General features: G+C 42.4%; 1 protein-coding gene across 1 annotated transcript in view; it reads right to left on the bottom strand.

Annotated features, from left to right (window-relative positions):
• yes1 (YES proto-oncogene 1, Src family tyrosine kinase) overlaps positions 1-20,719 on the bottom strand; it is a 29,693-nt gene that overhangs the window by 2,566 nt on the left and 6,408 nt on the right. Inside the window, exons 2-11 of the mRNA XM_044028510.1 lie at positions 16,385-16,675; positions 13,453-13,552; positions 11,888-11,986; positions 10,821-10,924; positions 10,167-10,316; positions 8,434-8,589; positions 4,576-4,755; positions 3,943-4,019; positions 3,311-3,464; positions 1,561-1,692 (exon numbers count right to left, since the gene is read on the bottom strand). Of these exons, the coding sequence (XP_043884445.1) occupies positions 1,561-1,692; positions 3,311-3,464; positions 3,943-4,019; positions 4,576-4,755; positions 8,434-8,589; positions 10,167-10,316; positions 10,821-10,924; positions 11,888-11,986; positions 13,453-13,552; positions 16,385-16,667 (1,435 nt within the window). The 5' untranslated portion in view covers positions 16,668-16,675. The remainder of the gene's footprint in view (positions 1-1,560; positions 1,693-3,310; positions 3,465-3,942; positions 4,020-4,575; positions 4,756-8,433; positions 8,590-10,166; positions 10,317-10,820; positions 10,925-11,887; positions 11,987-13,452; positions 13,553-16,384; positions 16,676-20,719) is intronic.

The following is a 20,719-nucleotide window of genomic DNA, read 5'->3' as shown; positions in this document are numbered from 1 at the left end:
TACTGTGGTATTTAATACATTTCATACATTAATATCATTCCCAAGGTATGAGCTTGGTGTTTGTGATGACTCATCAGGAATCACTCAGGTTGTGTGCAGCGTTGAATAGCATGAGGTCAGTGATATGACGGCTGAAGAAACACAAGACTTCTGATACCATAATATTTGTGTCATACAGTACCGACACAGTCTCACACTGTCCCGTGCCGGACTCCAGCTGATCTGCAGCTCTCACTCACATCCTCGTCACATCTGAACTATTATTGTCACTATGATGCAAATGATATAAATATAATGCATAATGTAGCAGCTAATATCTGTAACACAGAGTATTATTTTGAATTGGTGAATTCTGTGGAACTATGCAAGATTTTTACCCTAATTCAACAGCTTTAATTCAACAGTCATTGTGATGGTCAAGTGTCTTGTTACAGGGAGATTGGGGGCTGTTGTCTCTACGCCCCCTACTGTCTGTTAGAGGAAAACCAGCCAATCCGGAGTCCTCAGAATGAGGAGCTCTTGTGAGAAAGTGCATGATTGTGCATGATTTTGCAAGACGACAACAATGCAGAAGAAGACAATTAGTGTTGATATCTGATGGGAAATGACCATCAGCTGCAGTCACTTCATCTCATCTCATCACTTCCCGTCGTGGGTTTCTTCCCAAGATGGGAAGACCGTGATCCTGAACCCTGTGACACTGACACAGCTCCATGGGGAGCTTAGCTGCAGCTAAAAGAGGTTATGACACACAGTCAGGGTCATGATCACAGCCACAGCGCCCCCCACACTCCTCCCTCCTCCTCCTCCAACTCCATCTCTCTCTCTCGGTGGGAGAGTGGGGATCAGATTATCTCACACTTGGAGAGAGAGAGAGAGGAGAGGCCCACAGCAACTGCTGAACCCGGGATACGACGGTGTCGGATGCTGAGGTTGTTAACGTGATTTATGTCTCAGGGTCTGAGATGCTCAGCCTCACATGCCTGTCATGCGTACGAGTGTGTGTAGACGTCTATATATACACACGGACTGAAATAGAAGAACAGATGCTCCCTGCTTCTTCGCTATCAAGCAATGGAACCAAAATAGAACCAAAAAAAAAAAAAACACACAGCAGGACCAGAGTCACAAATGTCCCATGAGTCATAAAAACGATTTTTGAGGGAAGAAACGAGGGGAATCGGTCCTCGGGATCCTCTGCGGTGAATTAATTAGACTGAACGCTTTGCAGGCCATCGGAGCCAGATGGAGTCGGTGGTTAAGTCTGCCATATGCCACAGTCTGTAATCAGTGCCAGTCACACTCCATCGACTGCAGTACTGCGCACAGACAGCAGGGGGCAGGGCAGAGGGAGAGGGGGGTACTTTCCCATGTGCTGATAAATCATTAGACATCTGCTCTGACTCATATTCATCTACAGCGTCACAATTAAAATGATCCTATAGCAAAAGAGAGCGAATGGTTCCTTTTTTATGCTGTCTCTAACAGCAACGTCATCGAGATGGTGAAGGAAACACGAGCGTGTGTGTGCGCGTGTGCGTGCGGGGCGCCGATCCTCACCTGGGTACGGCACTCTGCCTTTCGTCACCAGCTCAGTCAGTAGTATACCAAATGACCAGACGTCCGATTTGATGGTGAAGCGGCCGTAGAGAGCGGCTTCAGGAGCCGTCCACTTGATGGGGAATTTAGCACCTGCAGGATGAGACGGAAAGAGTCAAGAAGAAAGAATATGGTGAAGAAATGCTCAAATATGTACCGCTGTGTTTACATTTCATGCCTAAACGTGTGGCGGTGAACACAACAAACTGTAGGACAAGTGCGTTCAGAATCAGCCATTTATCACAGATGGTCTTCTCATTCATTCCGTGAATACGGCACATTCAAATCAGGGGAGGCAGCAGACAGCAGAATTTATGTATAAATAACTGGGCCCAGAATGAGCTTCCCCTCTGTCAGAAATGTTCGTCTGCAAACGATGACTTTTTTCCCCTCACAAATCAGCCGGGCCGACTCTTCCCTCATCGGTGCCGAGTGAAACTGGAGCAGCTTCTCAGACTTGAAACCACACACACGCACACGCACACGCACACACACACGCACCATGTTTCTGCTGTCTGACCTGTCGATGAACCCACGCACTCTTCTTGCTCTAAAAACTAGACGGGAACATCGGTCGCGAGATGTGAGACGTGTCAGTGTGTACTTCAGGTTCAAGTGAGGATTAAAGGTTTGGAACTGAACGGGACAAAAACATGGTTTGGCTTTTAACACACGTTCATGTCTGTGGAGACACAGGGTGATGCAATCAGACGGACGGAGGACAGTTCTCTGAAACATGGGGGGCCGTGAGATACTGACACAAATGTTGAAAGAGAACTTCTTGAGAGTTGTGGAGGTGGCAGCGACATTAGCAGCATTGTTTAACGATGTCCAATAAGTCCAATAAATCAATCTTAAATTTGCATGAATTGTCCAACCAACAGTCCACAACTCAACTGTATTCCACTCCCTTTGCCAGGGGCTGCCAAGGGCCTGTATTGGGCTTCTAAGTAGGAGGTTGCTGGTTTGAATCCCTGAACATATTCAAGTTAAGTGCTGGGGTGCCCCTGAGCAACCCAACTGCCATATGGTGTGTAATATCAAGATGGGTTAATTTCACAATCATTGGTGTGTGTGTGGCCACACAGTTGGTGCAGTGGTTAGCACTCTTGCCTTTGCAGCAAGAAGACCAGGGTTCAGGCCCCGGTTGGAACAAGGGCCTTTCTGCATGGAGTTTGCATGTTCTCCCCATGTGTGTGTGGGGGATTTCTCCGACTTCCAAGTCCAGTCCAAAAACATGCAATATGGGCATTAGGTAAATGCGATGGACTGGCAAACTGTCTGGGGTGTGACTCCGCCTATCGCCTTATGTCAGCTGAGATTGGCACAGCAACCCCTTCCCCCCCCCGTGACCCTCCTGTTGAGGGTAAAGCGGTAGAAAATGGATGGATGGATAATTGGTGTGTGTGCAATTATAAACAATTCAACTCTAAAAACTCTGAGATGGCATAAAACACGCTGCGACATGAAAACGTCAAAGAAAGATGAAGGCGTGCAGAATAAATATATCGTGTACATGAACTTCGAAACTAAACACTCATCTCTTAAAATCATCTCTGTAATTACGCCGTTCTATTTTACTTTGTCTTATTTTATCGCCATTTTTATTGTCTTTAAAGTGTCCTTGGCTGCTTTGAAAGGCTCTTGTATTATAAAATGTATTATGATTAATGTTAGTGTACGTCATTCACACACACACACACACACACACCTTGTCTGGCGGTGTACTCGTTGTCCTCGATGAGCCGAGCCAGGCCAAAGTCAGCGATCTTGCACACCAGGTTGTCAGCCACCAGAATGTTGGCAGCTCTCAGATCTCTGTGAATGTAGTTCATCCTCTCAATGAACGCCATGCCGTCAGCAATCTGCGACCAAAAGAAAACAATCGGGATGAATCTTTGACACGCGTGTCTGACGCCGTCTCCTCACACCGGCTGTCAACTCGGTCTCAGGCTCTCCGCTCGCCTTGGGTCTAATTTCTCAAACACTTTTCCACTCGGCTGAGTGAGGGAAGAGAAGGAGGGAAGAGAAGGAGGGAAGCCCAGCGAGCGCGGAGAGGTGAATTAAGAGCAGATCACAGTAGGCGACTGAAGCGGTGAGCTTAAGTGGCCTCTGATGAGCAGTGTTTAAGTGCTACAGGCAGTTAAGTGATGGAGAGCTAGTGCAGGCACATTCAGCTGCGAGGGAGAACAGGGACAGAGGAGAGAGGGGATGTCAAGTTGGATATTAAATAAATATGACGGCCAGATGGAGAACAAACTTTAACACCTTTTTCACAGGGACTGAAAATGTGAGACTCCATTACAGTACAATCACCCTTATTATGTGGAGGGTTGATCTTACCTGTGAAGCCATGTCCACCAGCTGAGGCAGTTTCAGATATTTACCATCTCCCTCCTTCAGGAAGTCCAGTAAACTACCTGCCGAGAGTTAAGAAGACGACGACTGTCAGGCAGAGTCACAGTGTGTGGATAATGAATGTAAATGACTGCGGCGTCACAAGTTCAGCTCGTCTTGTACTTAAAGCTGCAGTACGTAAGTTTTAGTGATTCTTTTTTTTGTTTTTGTTGATTTTATTATTCCTTCACTTAACAAAAGAACCTGTGAAGCAATAATAATAATAATAATAATAATAACAATAATAATAATTGTTTATTCCATAACACTGCTGAGGACCAGTTCAATTAGGGCTGCAACATGTAATCAATGTCTTCTATTTTTAACCTGTCTCATGTTTTAGCAAACTTTGTTGTCACTCTTTAAAAACAATGTCCAGAACGTTGGAAAGAACTGCAGCTGTTTTCAACTTTTTGATAAAAGTACATTACACAAGCTTTTACTTGATAAAGAGAGCCTTCTGGGTACCAGCGTAGAACATTCCACAGGTTTCTAGGCCCACAGAGAATCATGTATCTCATCAGTAATTATCAATTCACATTCTTGATTCCACTTGTGTTTAAGTCTGTCTGTTCTGACCTTTGCCCATGAACTCAGTCACGATGTAGATGGGTTCCTCAGAGACCACGGCGTAGAGAGGCACCAGCTTATCGTGCCGGAGTTTCTTCATGATCTGAGCCTCCTGTAGAAAAGCCTCTGGAGACATGGTGCCGGGCTTCAGTGTCTTAATCGCCACCTTGGTGGTGCCATTCCACGTGCCTGAGTGAAGAGGAACATGCAATGAAAACAAAATCAATGACACATTAAGTGCTCAGTGTGTAATATGTAACCTAGTCTGATGATGTTGGGGGGGAATAAATTCTTAATGTGAATTTATTTGAACGGATTACGGGTCAAATCATGATCTATTAGCAACAAATAACACACAATAAAATATAAAAAAACTGGCAAAATAGTAACACTGAATATACTGATGGCTTTGTCTCAGACATTAGAGCAGAAATGGTTCAGTGGGTGACGTCATTAAATGTTAGTTTAACCTTTAACTATGGATTTAATTGAATATATAACATAAGAAATGTTACATATTATACACAATATGGACAAAGGTATGGGGACACCCCACCAATACACCAACATGGACTGTAATGACGTATTAAAATACATATACAGTACTTTAATAAGGGGGTTGGTTGGTCCCCCTTTTGCAGCTATAACAGCTTCCACACTTCTTAGCATAGCATTGACCAATATGTCTTCACTGGAAACGAGAGGGCTTTGGGCCTCTCGTTTCCAGTGAGAAAATGCATTAATTAACATGTGTGGCCAATTACATTTGTCCATGTAGTGTATCAACAAATCTTCCATTAATTTGAGTGAAATATCAATCCTCAAATCCACCATCATACTAGTGTTTGTTTCCCTGTGTAAAGATCAGCCCAGAGAGAGAGAGAGAGAGAGAGAGAGCGAGAGAGAGAGAAAGAGAGAGAGCGAGAGAGAGAGAGAGAAAGAGCAAGAGCGAGAGAGAGCGAGAGAGAGAGAGAGAGAGAGAGAGAGAGAGAGAGAGAGAGAGAGAGAGAGAGAGAGAGAGAGAGAGAGAGAGAGAGAGAGAGAGAAAGAGCAAGAGCGAGAGAAAGAGCGAGAGAGAGAGAGAGAGCGAGAGCGAGAGAGAGATGACAGTTTAAATAATCAGCCACTTCCTGGTTGGGAGCCACTTATTCACGCCCTGGTTAAATACAAAGTGCTGAGCCAGGAGATCAACTGTGTCATGACCTTCATGGATGAATCACACTCGACAAACTCCACTCACACACTGAAGGACTATATACAGCAAAGACATTTAACAATAATAATAATAATAATGATAATAATAATAATGATGATGATTAAAATAATGATAATGAGATGGAGAGGACACAGCAGAGCAATGCAGGACACAATAGTCCATCACGATGTACTGTCAATTAGGGGACAGAAAAAGTAGAGGCGCGGGAAAATGGATTTTCAGCGCAGAGAGCAGGAAAAACCCATGGCGAGGAAACAGTGCAGGGAGAATCAGAGTCAGAGAGGGATTCCTGGGATTGCACAGAGTAGGTTTGCAGGTCGAGGCTTGCTCCAGGCCAGGCTTTACAAAAGAGGGAGAGATGAAAGAAGAGAGTCGTGTTCACTGAGAGGCCCCGCGCCTCACACACAGCCCCAAGAAGTGGAGTGTAGGAGTTGACCTGTGATTACTGACCTCCCTCCCTCTCTCCCTCTCTCTCTCTCTCAAACCAAATCAGCGTTTACATCAGTGTGTGGGCCAGAGCTCACTTCCACTCCATTTCACAAAAACATGACTCATTCCACTCACTCACTCACTTCCACTATGCATTTCATATACTTCTGGATGGTTTTAAATGAAATATACATCAGTTATAAATAATGCACAGCGGATACTTTGTTTCAGAATGTAAGCATTATTGGACGTGTGTGTGTTTGTGTGTGTACTTCAGTGTGTACACACACTTGTTTTTTAGTCTTTACTAATTCATGCGTTTGTGGCAAATATCAATATGTATGCATGCATTCATGTTGCTAATGTAAGATGTAAAACGGACGTTGGAGGTCACAGACGATTACCCATGTGTCTTAGAGGACTAGCTCCTCCTAACATTTGTCTCATCTCATGTTAAACACTCATTTCCAGCTTCCATACATTACATGTTGCCAACATCATTCAACCTACACTCATGACACTTTTCCATTATACAGTTCCAGCACTACTCTGCTCTCCTTGGTTTGGTATCGGACGGGTCGTTCTCCATTACTTCATAGCACGTCCTCACCGCGGACGGGGGTCGTCGCCGTTTTATACACAACACAAACACACAAACTGGTGACGGTCAAAGCGGTCGTTTACGGTGTAACTGAATCATTAGAATCAGTTCGTTGAAAAGATTTGTTCACAGAATCGTTCGCTGATTCCGTCACTGAACTGAAATACGGCTGAGCGGGTTGTGATTCGGCTCGCGATCACCAGTTTCCAGCAGTGCTGTCGCTAAATATGCCAGACTGGAGATTAACCCACGTTTTAGGATTGTTAAGTCTTTTTATCTGATCTATAGTCCGGCATTGTTCGGCTTGATTCTTGACGTCTCTTCACGTCTCTTCCTGTGATGGTGTCAAACGCAACTTAACCGTGCCGTGCCCAGACGAGGCGGTGGAAACACGCCATGAGCTACATACTCCACACACGACAAAGGCCTGTTACTGTGACGTCTGGTACTGGTTGAGTAACGGTGTTTAAACACACCTGCTGTAAAAGTGCAGTGGAAATTGATGACTTTACAGTCAGTGGGACCTTTAGCTCGGCAGGTCGCGGCAGGGAGCTCACAGTAATGGCTGTGTTCAATTTAGTGCGCACGCTGGTTCACCGCCCTGACTCATACGAACTGAACAGAGCCATCGTTAATGTGATCAATAACACCTGTGTTTTTGCAAAAGGGCACATTCAATTCTTAATGTGACGATTCGGTTATTATGCCAACACTGAAGACTCGGGACTCAACCGCATTAACGCACAAACAAATGTGTTATTATGTCCTAGTGAGGACACATCACAGACATAATGCATTCCCTCACCCCTTATCCTAACCTTAGTCATCAAAAGTAAGTGCCTAACCCTTACCCTAACTTTAAAACCAGGTCTTAGCCTTAAGAAAACGCCTTCAAAGTCAAGACAAAATCTGTTTGGCCTGCAGTCAGATCTGTGGTAATTAGTTTGGTATTTTTAAAAAAGCCAGAGGCAGCAGAGAAAAATGTGGACAGTGTGCGCAGAAACTACACGCCCTCAGCCTACATGGATATTTGCATACATGTGTGTTTACCTTTCAAGTGACCTCCGGTCTACATCTTTAGGATTTTATGCAGTCACTGAGCTGATTGGTGCACGACACATACACACAAATCCATTGGAGATGAATCTGTTAAGTATTTTCTCAATGAATCAGGAAAAATGATGATGTTCTCAAATGTCTTGTTTTTTTCGCAGACCAAAATGACTCAGTTTTAATGATTGTTTTGAAAATATTGTCCAGGACTCACTTAGTGCTTTTAGACAAACACAGTTCTGGTTCTGGCTCCATTCTGGAGTCTCAGAGCCTTGGTGCTTTCTGGTAAACGCAGCACTTTTTCTCCATACTTGCTCGTTTTCACAACCCAGAATAGGACACACCCACTATCTGATGTCATGGTTCGTGAGGAAGAACCAACCATTTCAGGTTCCGACCCAATTTTCTTCCGGTTTGAACGATGTCTCCAGATCAGCCTGAAGGCTTTTTTGAAGGAGTGAGTTCTGTAGGTTCTGTGTCCTCCAAAAACATACAGTACGTGGAAGATGTGTGTTCCTGAAACATAGGACTACTATACATATACTGCAGGAGAAAAGCGGTCTCTTACCCATCCAGACCTCTCCGAAGCAGCCTTGACCCAATTTGACCTCCAGTCGCAGCGACTCCCGTGGGATTTCCCAGGCATCTTTAGCAAGTCCCTGAGTCTGAGGCTTCACTGTCGGGCACACGGTCGTCAGCCTGTAGCACAGACCGTCTGCGTGTTCTGGACGGGAATGCAGACACAGACAAAGTGAGGTTTCATTTATGTTTTGACAATCACTAATTAGCTCTAAATGCAAAGTAAACTGTAAGCCGAGCTGACAACAGTGGAGTACTTTGATCAAACTGCCATGAGCTAAGTGCACAGAAGTAGCAACCCATAATTTCCTGTCATTTTTGACAAAACAAACATTCATTTTTTATGATTCCCCCCCCCCTCCACAGATAATCTAATTTTACGGTTATTTCACCATAATGTATTGAATTGAATTTCCATTTCCCTTCTGGTGAAACGTGCCCGTTTCAATTCTCCACACAGAAATGTGAGTAAAATGGTGAAAAACCACTCGACGGGTCACATACCATTCTGCATCTGTCGCCTACTCTTCCTGTAAAACCTCTCAGCGACTGTTAGCTCCTGAATTTTGTTTGCATACATACACAATGACAGTAAAGTTATCTTTCATTTTCTGTCTGCACTTCACAGGCTACACTTACCGGAACATGAAGGAGAGCTATTAGCACTTTATTTGCCAGTGTTCGAGCACAGCGGCGAGTGAATTACATGAATTATGTGGCAGAGTCAACAACACGAGAACAGAAATTAAATATTTAACAGTTACATGGCAAACATCCTGGTGTTTGTGAAATCGTCTGGGTCTTAAATTGTATTCACGGGCAAAAGTTCCATTTGTTCATCCACCAGACACTTTCTCGTGACAGATTAGGGGGAGTTTTTTGGACACTGGTTTTTTATTCACCACTTTCAGATGTATTATTTACATACACGTGTTCCTTTACTGAGACACTGTCATGAGTTGAGGTGCAAGAAAATATTGATGCACTAAGATATTGCAATATTTCATGGTCTCCACAGTGCTTCCTCAATATGGAAATATTCACGATGGTGGGTTTTTTTGCAGTGGTTTTACGTATTTAAACCTCTGACCATTTAGATGACCCCTCACTAAACTGTATGTTGTTCAAGCACATGGGTTTTAATTCAAATAGGTTATACTGACGCTTTTCCATTACACAGTCCTAACATGACTCGGCTCTTCGCGGTTTCTCCATGGTTTGGACTCCTCTGATAAATTTTGAGATCTTAGACATTTCCTTGTTGGGGATTAACACATGTTTTTAATGCAGGACTTTAAAGTGTATTTTACTGATCTACAGTTGACTGAGTCTTCCAGTGACGACACTCTCTCGGTCGACATCACATAGTATCGGCTCAGCTCATTTGGAATCTCACAAGCGCATTTACCAAAAAAAACGACAGGTACCAGGTAAAAAAGTAAAAAACACCTTCTTACATAATAGAATTTCTATGCTTGTTTCTTAATGTTTGTCCTGAAAGTGGCTGTAGATTTACAACCATGTAAAATGTGCAGCCTCATTGGCAGATTCTTTGTCTCAAAAGAACACAATGTACCAAGTGTAGGTCATGAAAGAGAAAAACACATAACTTGCTCCTGGAGCTGGAGGATTTGTCCAGTTGTAAACAACAATTTGTCTAAATGCTACCTACACGTCGGGACAATGAGGAGCGTGGGTGGCGACTGTGGAGCGGCTGCATACCTGTGTAATGTTTCACCAGCTTCTGTAGCGCCTCGAACTGGGCTCGAGTGGTGATGTAATAACCGCCACTGTCCAGCTTTCGGATCTTGTAGTGTTTGACATTGTCTCCCTTCACCTCGTCCCAGTCCCGGATAGAAAGTGAGTAGGCACCTTGCAGAAGAAACAATTCACATTGTCACATTGTGCATATTCAAAGAAAATGAAAACATCTACTTTGCAACACAAGTTCAAAAGACTACCATGAGTTTACACTCAGCTGGAGCTGAAACAATTACTCGATGATTGATCGATTACTAACTTAATCGTCACCTATTTTGATAATCGATTTGAAGCTTTTTTCATCATTAAAACGAGATGTTTCCGCTTCTTAAACGTGAGTATTTTCTTCATTTCTTTGCTCCATATAAGAAGAAATCAACTGACTCATTTTGACGATTTCTTTGGTCTATTTCTCGAACCGTTTCTCAAACACAAGCAAACGAAACAATAGTAAGTTGAACAGAACAATCACATCTCACCACTGGCATTTTAATTAGTTATTAGTTATTCAACGACCAGGAATGACGCACACACGTCCCTCTGACGTCACTGTTTTGGATTGCATTTGCATTTTTAACACCGTCTGCTGCTTTCAAAAGAGAAGAATTCTCTCACCTTTGGTCGTCTCACTCTCTCGTGCCAAGAAGGTTCCCCGCTGGTTCCCAGGGAGCAGTAGCAGACGCTCCGCGTCTTTGCGGCCCATTTTGCCAAAGTACCACCTGTTAAAGGAGAAAAGAGTCACACAGTCAGACAGTGGAGAATCATTTCAGGGAGTGAAAATAGAATAGAATTTGGTTTAATGACGCTTAGATCTCATCGGGGGCGGAACTAACAGACATTTTCATAATCAGATTATCTGTCGGGTTATTTTCTCAATTAATCAAGTAAAATTAAATGATGATTGGTGTTTCCCAAACTTCGAAATGATGATTCATTATAATCATATTAAAAATGCTGAAAAATTAGAAAGGTTATTTTAATTATAAAACTGAATAATCGATTATCAAAATAGTTGACGATTCATTTAGTAATCAATCATTGTAGCCCTAGATCAAAGGTTCTTGTTAATATGGATAACTCTTGGATATTCTGTCAGGATAAAGGCAACTAAAAAAACAGTGAGACTATATTTCAGTTTTTATATCATTCTAATGAGAAACTTAAAAAAAAAGGTTCAAATCACATTTTTAACTTTACTCAAGGCAGTAGCTTATTCTCTTACATATATAGAAGCAGAGCCATTGAATTCCTTGGTCACTGTTGTGAAATTGTAAATAAATAAAACCTCAGCTCAGAGCTTCTTCTCTTCATTAAAAACAAAAAACGTGAGAAAATGAACACATTTAAAGCCTGGTGCTCACTGAATGAAACTAAAGGCAAAGTTAACCGACTGGTTTACCCAGCGGTTTTTTGTTTTAGCAAAAATCATGATCAGCCAATCCCAGCATTACACTGACTAAACAGCTACAGGAATGCGTTCATACAGAACTCCATTGTTTTTAGACACTCCTATGCGTATGTGCTGGTTTAGTCACCATGTGACAGCTCAGTCGCATCATATCTGCCTATTCAGAGGAGAACTGACTAACCAGGGTGAGAAACAGAAAAAGGGAGTGCGCAAGAGAAAAGAAAAGGTGGACAAAAATACACATGTAAGTAAGAAGAGAGTGATGAGCTCTTACTCCTCGGCCTGTATGGAGTCGGCAGGAGCCACGTAGTTACTGGGGATGTAGCCTTTCTGTCCTGTGTTGATGGAACGAGCCTCCCACCAGTCGCCTTCCCTGAAGAGAGTGAGAGAGGCCGCACAATATAGTCATGCATAAAAAATGTGCCTCGCTCTAAGGAAGGAAGATTGACGGTGTAAAAGGCATGAAAAGATAAAGAAGGAACAAGGTCACGTAATGCATCATTCAACAACGTCAGGAACCTGACTCATCATGCTGCACTGACGCGTCACTATTTATCGCATGGATATTGTTAACAGAGATGAATCAATGCAGATTAATGCAGAGTTGCACAATCATTTCACCACAAAGAAAACCCGATATCATTAACTTAACCTTAACCAGAGAAGTTGGTTATGGTGAAATATTCAAATGCCATTTGAATATTTGATGGTATTGGTCAAAATAATAAACACGCTTCAGCGCATGAGAGCTCGTGAAGGTAATGCAGGACTCGCAGCACGGTGAGCAAACTGGATCAGCTACTAACAAGATGCATTCAATGAACCTCTTAAATGTGATGACTTCTGCAAACAAAATGTCGTCTACTGACCAAATACTTGCTGCTGCTGCCACCTTATGATAATAGGTGCAGCACAAGTTAGGTCAGGTCGGAGTGGAATAGAAATACTTTTTTTGTTGTTTGTTTGTTTTTAAAATCAATGCAAACATTGATAGAACTTTATTCAGGATCAGTTTTTTGTGAATTCTGACAACAACATAAATTGAATAGTCATTGGTCGAAAACTAATGTAGAAAAAAGATAAATAAAAGACCTGCAATAACTGGAAAACTGTGACTATGTGGATTCAAATTCAAACAGATGAACTGAGCTGCTGGTGTTTTTGAAAAACTGAGCAAACCTGTCTTCCTCCCACTCCCACTCCCACTCCTCCTCCTCCTCCTCCTCCCACCTCTTCTCTAACAGCAGATTACAGTTTCATTGCTGCAAATGCAGCATGAGCACAGAAGTCAGTGTATGATGATAAACGAGGAGCGCGCTGCCATTTTTCACACCTGTGCACATCTGGGAAAACATTTTTTGACGCTCTGGCGCTTTGCAGTACAGAAGGAGCAAGAAGAAACGCTCTTACAGCAGCAAACCAGTGAAGTGCAGCTCAGGAAATAAGGAGATAACTATGCTTTTATTCCAACTGGCGGCAGGGATGACATAATCATAAACAAGAACACGACAATGGCTTTGACAACAGCTGAAATGTATTCAAACGTATAAAACAAGCCAATAAATTGTTGATATTCTTAGCTGAGAAAAAGGTGTAATCATAATATTCTGATGAGTATCACCTTCAGGCATATTTTCACTCTTGTATTAAAAACTGGAAGAGATGAGTGCGTTTCACGTTGCCAACATCCCAAATATTAACAGAAGACAAAGAGTGGCGGGAAAAAAGCCAGATGGCCCATTAGAGGAACCATTAACCCCGACAGATTTCAGCCTTGATATCAGACCCAAATACTATGAGAGATTAAACACACACAAACGCAGCAGAAGTCGTACTCACGTGTTGTTAATAATCTGGAAGCGATCGCCTTTCTTAAATGACAGATCATCCGACGTCCTCGCTTCATAGTCGTACAGTGCCACGAAAAATGTTACACCACCTGAAATGAAGAGAGACTGGCCTTTAGAGGTAGGTGTGTGTGTGTGTGTGTGTGTGTGTGTGTGTGTGTGTGTGTGTGTGTGTGTGTGTGTGTGTGTGTGTGTGTGTGTGTGTGCATTCAAAAGCCATGTGCTTCGTTTAATCCAGGTTTTATCTCAAAATGTAACTTCAAACATTTGACAAACGCTCATTTTAAATATTATGCTTTCTTAAATATATACATATACATATACACACACACACACACACACATATTCCTGCCTGGACTAAAAATACAACCAGCTCTCTAAAATCTGATTTTATTCCCAGAACACATGAGGGAAAACTGAAATTTCCCCCCCAGTAAACCTCAATGGTTTCATTTCAAGTCAGTGATCATTTCATCTTTTTTGAACGGAGGATGAAAAGACTTGGCAAATTCTGCAGTCTGCAGTGACAGAGCATGCTGATATCTTAATCTTGTGGAGGAAATTGAACATGAAAGATTAGATCCACAGCAGCTCCTCAAGCCAGATTATCCCCCTCTGAAGGGTAAGACGGGGACCGAGTGCATGCGTGTGTGTGCGTGTTTGTGTGTTTGTGTGTTTACTCTTTGATCTAAGGCGTCGTTCTTGTGTGTTGTCAGAATTTCATCATCACTCAAACTATGGCTACATTATACAATACCACGTTTTCATTTGAAGAAAGCAGTTTCAGATTAAAAAACACAAAACCATCTGCACGCAGGTGAGCGTTTGTATCAGCCTCTGCAGTCGTTCAGAAAGCACTTGGTTATAAGAAACAACAACGGGAAAAAGCAAGAACAAGGATTTCTGTTGACGCAGATCACAAAGTGAACCAAACGTGGGTAACTGTTAGTAAGAGTTATACCGGTATATTTTTGAAAGAGATATGTTGTTGAGACAATATCGCCATACTGGTATATTACATATTATTTTTATGTTGCCTTGCAATAAAGCCGACCGCTTCTCTCTGAGCGTACAAGCGTAGTTCAGCTGCTAAGCCACGCCCCTTACATGTACGTACTACGTAGTCTTGTCCCTCCCACACTACGCATCACAACAGACATTTGAACGAAAACGTGGCAGACACGGTGCAGATGGTGAGTGAGCAGTTGGTGGCTAAGAAAAAGAATAATGGCGCTGTTATTTTCCTAAATAAAATGTGTACTTTTACTCCGATACATTTTTCTTAACCATCTATATTACTCGTTAATACAAAATAAAAGTTGAGCTGGTGATGTAATGCCTGTCGCTAGTTTTTAGCAGCACCAGCTGTTAGCCGCAGATATCGGCTCCAAGTGGACTTGTTGTTTACCATGTCCTACACCGAGGCTCTGGTCTCCAGGTTTCTGTTGTACACTCCGGACGCCGAGTTTCAGCTATCAGCTATCACCTGTTTCAGCTGAGCGGCCAACCGGTGAGATAGCGAGCTAACCCGTTTTGTTCAAAATATCATTATAATATCACATATCGCCATTCTGAACAAAAAAATATCGCGATATCAGTTTTGGTCCATATCGCCCAGCCCTAGTAACTGTGTCAATGTTTCTGCTGGTCCAGACCATAGACGATCAGATCATTGGACAGAGTCGTCGAGGTTTCGTCACAGAAGTCAACACAGAAGTAACAATATAAGAAATGGCCAACAGAGGGCGACTCGGCCGGTTGCATTGAGACCTAAATTTAAATTAAGGTCCAAGGAGAAATGAGCCTACTAACTACTTGATTTCTATTGTCAGTTCACCATTCACTAGTTTCAATTCTTTGTCAGTAAAATCTGGTGTAGATTTTGTAACTCGTGTCTCTGTTCAGAGGAAAATAGACGATAAACATTGGGGATGAGCCATAATTACTAGATTGGAAATCGGACGGATAAAAATGTAAAATCCAATACAATTTAAAAGTCCAATATATCGCATGCTTTACTATGCACAGACTGTAAAAACACACTCTACAATTCGGGGGTAGGTGTACTGATGAAGAGGTAGGATTTATTTATTGGTTGGGTCAATTCTTTGAGCCTTTATTTGCCATTTATTAATAATCAGCATTGGCCAATTATCATTTATTAAATATATACAGTATATATATAAAATACATATTATGTTTTATCATATTTGTACTTATTGGCTACCCTAATTTCTAAGAATCAGCATCACCAAAACAAAAACCCAAATTGGTCGACCTCTTGTATCGAGGGCAGAATGTATGCATTTTTTAAGTAACCTAGTAATAATCTTAATGAAGTATTAACCAGTCTCAATAGCAGGAATTCATTCATTCAAACTTTATTCTTAAGTTAAACTCCTTGTTGGAAATAAGAACTTTTAACTAAATCCACTGAATTCAGCAAATGCAAATGTTTCCTTTGGATCAGGAGGAGTCATGCCTGCTGCATTGCTTCCCACATTACAGACCTATTTTTGGTTTCTGTCTGGCCTTGATGTTTAGGCTGACTCGTTTCAAATGTCTAATTTGCATAACATCTGCTGCTCATAACTTCCTGTGCGTAAAATGTCCAACTGGGTATGTTCTGAACCCGTGCACCCATTTGCACACAATAACAACATAATTAAAAGTTGTAAAACAGCAGAGGAAACTAGTTTGAGAAGATCATTTCTGAAATATTTAGTAGAAGAGATGTATATCCCTGCCTGAGGATTCTAACATAACAGTACAAGTTTAGACAAGTTTATTTTCTAAGAGTTTGTTTGTTTGTATGTCTTTGCGTTGCCTCTTCACCTCCTTCCATGCCCTCTTTGCTGAATTTCTAAAAATATCCAAATAAAAATAAATGAAAATAAATAAAAATACCCTCATATCAGACTGACCTGTGATGACACCGGGGAAGGGACTGCTCACAGCCACTGAGCTGAAGGACGTGGAGGCACCACCAAAGGGCGTCATGGTTGAAGATGCCCCACCAAAGGGCGTGAGGGAGACGGCGTTACTGTTGTAGCTGTTGTTGTGCGTCTTCATAGCTGGCGAATGACCCATCAGAGTGGGGTCGGGCCCATAGTGGCCCAAGTGGGCGTTAATTGGCGTTGCATTTGAGTTATCGGGTCGATACTTCAGCGTTGGGCCCTTCTCCTCCTTACTCCTGACACAACCCATCGTCAAGCCTGAAAGACAGCATGGAAAACAACAAGCGGTTAAACTGCTGACTCTATTTATGCACGTGAAGACATGCATCGATATTAATGACAAAATGTCATGAGTGGCACTAGCCTGAGTGAACCCAGGCCAGAGCCCCGGCTTAATGTGATGATGACAGAAGCAACGTCTAGCAGATCTTATATACATACATATTTACAATATGGCGGCCACTGAAGAGCAGCTGTTGCTTAACCTGGGTGAGATGCGATCTGGCATTAGCCAGGCAAGGCAAAAGTCATTAGACACCATGATTATATAGCCATCGCTCCAAGAAAAAGCAAATAAGTGCAGGTTTCCCGTTGCTCTACATACATCTGCTGGATCATTGTACGCAGTTGGATTGACCTATAACCAATCACTCCAGAGGGATTTTAAACTATGTCCATACTCACGCTTCTTTCAAGTGGGATGTAACTATACACTTTCGTAAGCCAGGTTAGACCAACACCCAAACATATCCAAATCAAACTGTAACAAACACAGGACTCTTGCATTCACTTTCCCAGACAAGTCACCAAACTAAGCATGGTAAGCTTCTGCTCCAGAATCTGAAATGCACAATCAGGCTGCTGTAGAAACACTCAGTGTGTTTACATGCGATTTCACCAAGACAATAATTTGGTTTTCTTAATGTCACATAAAAACATTAGTCAGACTAAAATCAAGCTCGTCTTAGTCAGGCTTTGGCCTTAGCTCAATTAATCTGTGCATGCAAGCGTACTGAGACTGAGGCACAAGATGGCAGCCACTGTCAATCAAGGCCCTTACCTAAAGTACATATAAAAGGCTTTTTTTGATCACAATTACACACTTATGGGTGGTATTCACTCTCTGCAAGAAAACGCTCCTATATGTTACATACTGGACTTTTATAAGGCCAGTGCCACCAAGATGAACAGGAACTGGATTAGACCGTTCATAAATCAGCAACATACTTCTCTTATCTGCTCCTAGCTTGTCATTCGGCTGAGACTGTGCCACAAATGCAGAGAAATATGTCAGGATGGTGTTCATACCACAATAGCTTGAAGCTGGTCAGATGATCACAGTGTTATTGGCATTCAGAAAACAAAGACCCAAAGCCAACGAGTGACCTCACAAGACTTCACAAGTTCTAACAAGAGCTCAACAAGCTGGCCGAGGTAGAAACTAGATCGCATTACGGCCTTAGGTCATTTTAACTCTCCCCTGTGATCACACACACAGTTTTGAGAGGGACTGAACTAACAGAGGGGGCATTCTGGAGCAAAGAGCCTCCACCACCTCCACCTCACTAGAGCCTTCTGTGTCAGAGGTACCTCACAGCATGGAGGTTTTTTTAATTCCACAGCTAATAGTCAAGCCATGGCTGACAAAAACCAATCAGGAAGCAAATGCGGTCAACTGCATTTTTGTTTTCAGTGCTTTCTGATTAAAAGCAGCATTTTTGAATTTTCTCCATTTCCAGGGCTTCAAAGCGACATGGCAGTGTGGATTACAGGTGTATTCAGAGCAGAGTTGATGTGTTTTTGAATGAAAACAGCCTCCCTCAACCCCCCTCAGTTCAGTATTTAGGATTTTTTTAAATGAAGCAGTGGGTGGTGTCAAGTCTTTGAAATACACAGTAATTTAGACTTTGAATGACAAATGCTACCTTTTCTTGACAGTGTTAACATAGTTGAGCCATTTGACATGTGTTCCATGAGTAGGTAACATATGGGACATTAGGTATTCAAATATGGCCTTGGCTTGTGGAAAGGCAGCACTAAACCCAAATAAGGACTGGGCCTTACTTCTCGTGTCCGCATGTGCAGAGACCCGCTGGGGTCAGCGCTTCTTCATCTGCCCATTTCCATTGCAAACAATTCCACATACACACCTGCAATTCGATACCACACAGGTCGTATGCGACACATTGAACATCTATAGCACAACCCTTTACAGTCCAGTTGGTGGTATATGCTTGTTTTGATCCACAGAGACAACGGAAAAAGGACAGTATCTATGGAAACTTACTAGAGGTTACATGAGGAAGTCCACAAGTAGTGACACATGTTCAACTTAGTGCTCAAAGAATACCAGTACATACAAAAGACGGTGATTTCCTGATGAGTCATTCCATTCCACATGTATATGAGCTGGAAAGCTAGACTGATGCAGACCCTATGAATGGGACTGCAGGCTTACATGTGGTGAAGCAAAGCGGCTCTCCGTGGATGAGACAGTAAGTATGACCCGGCCCTTAGGATCAACACACAATCTATGGATCTACTTCTCTCAAACGGTGTATTGACTTCCTCACAAGATAGACATTATTGAATGAAAGTCAGAGCTGAAGCGTCAGAAACGGACATTGAGATAAATGATAGGGAGAGCAGGATGAACGGAGATGAAATATTACGACTATGATGGTGAACAGATTGCACAGACATTGTTTCAAGCTCAATTAGTCATGTTTGTGCTTGGAGTGTAGTTTCTCTCACTAAGGTTCAGCAGATGGATGATGCCATCATTCATAAGTCAATAAAAAAAAAACAACAGCTGATAGAAGAGTTGTTGCTGTAAAATACCAAAAATGTAGCTCAGTCACTAAAGGCTGACATAGACTTTTCCAAGTGAACCTGCTAACACGCCAAGTTGTCTCGAGCAGATGTCCCCACAGATGTCAGGGAACACACAGGGCCAGGGCATGTGAGACTTACTGTAAAGAAAATACAAAAACAAATGGTTTTTCCAAGTTTTTTTTCACGGCATCATCGGTCATTCTTGAATTCATTTGCTACTTTTCTGTCCCTTTTGAATTAAAACAAATTAGCAACCTGAAGAAAATAGCCATCAGTTCAATCAGTAAACGACAATCTCCTCTCAACTAATCTGAACTCGATGATGTTCCATGTGTGACACGCTGATGTTGTGTATTTGCAAGGTGTCACGTTCCATTTCACTCCAGAGAGATGTGGGGGAAAAAAACATGGACGCAAGCGTATCCCACGCTAGTCATTGTTAGCACTACCAGTCCATAACAATCTCTACACTGTATTTGGTGCACCCAAACAGTGTCGCGACATGTCCACGGATAAAAATTAATGTGTACTATTTGTGCAACTGATTTACCGTGAAACAAATACGACAGAAATGCTCTTTATGGTAAAAGAAGCAGTGTTTTTATAGGGGGCAGCCATCTTGGAATCCTAGTTTCCACGAGTTGTGCCCATAAATGGAACATAGCATTACTGCTAACACAACAATGGCCCTAATCTGTTGTGTTACAGCACCTGGGACCATTATTCATTTGATAGTACACCTTGACCTTTCCTACAGTTACCAGTCAAAATGTCTACCATGAAAAAAGTTTGTTATGTCATTCGTCTAAAACCTAAAAAACATAAACATTTACCACAACATCCACAAACAATCTCAGTGGAAACCACCAACGTCGGAGCAGAGGCCAACAAAACTGTGACGCCACCTTTGACCTTCTCTGGATGCACATGTCAACAACTGCCTGCTTCCAAATGTCCAAAGCACTTAGTTGCCTGACCCGACAGCGAATGGTTCAGCAAATGAGGCTGACCTGAAAGAAAACATGGTGAAAGAGTGTCAGTGTAGTTTAAAGATGGTGTCAATGGTTGAAGTCTTTGCATTGTTCTGGAACCAAAATGCCTGTAATTGGGACAAATCCAGATGAGACCAGATTAGTGTTGTGTAACAACACAAATTACATTACATGTCATTTAGCAGACGCTTTTATCCAAAGCAACTAACAATGGAATTGTGTACAATCAGCCAGGCGTGGAGCCGAACTTGCGACCATGATGTCTTTCGCACACAAGGTACCGGTCTTAACCACTGAGCCACTCAACCCCCAAATTCAAACAACACAAAGCCACTGACTCAAAGCAGCACACACTGCACACTGTAGGTGGAATCTGCTTTAAAGAAAAACCAAACCCGTCATCATGAGCTACTAGAAAAATGGGGCACCATGACTTCCCAATGGATTAAACATATTTAATTATCAATCTATCTGG

This window comes from Solea senegalensis, linkage group LG1, assembly GCF_019176455.1.
Source record: "Solea senegalensis isolate Sse05_10M linkage group LG1, IFAPA_SoseM_1, whole genome shotgun sequence".
Taxonomy (NCBI): domain Eukaryota; kingdom Metazoa; phylum Chordata; class Actinopteri; order Pleuronectiformes; family Soleidae; genus Solea; species Solea senegalensis.
This window is presented reverse-complemented; position numbering and strand designations above follow the sequence as displayed.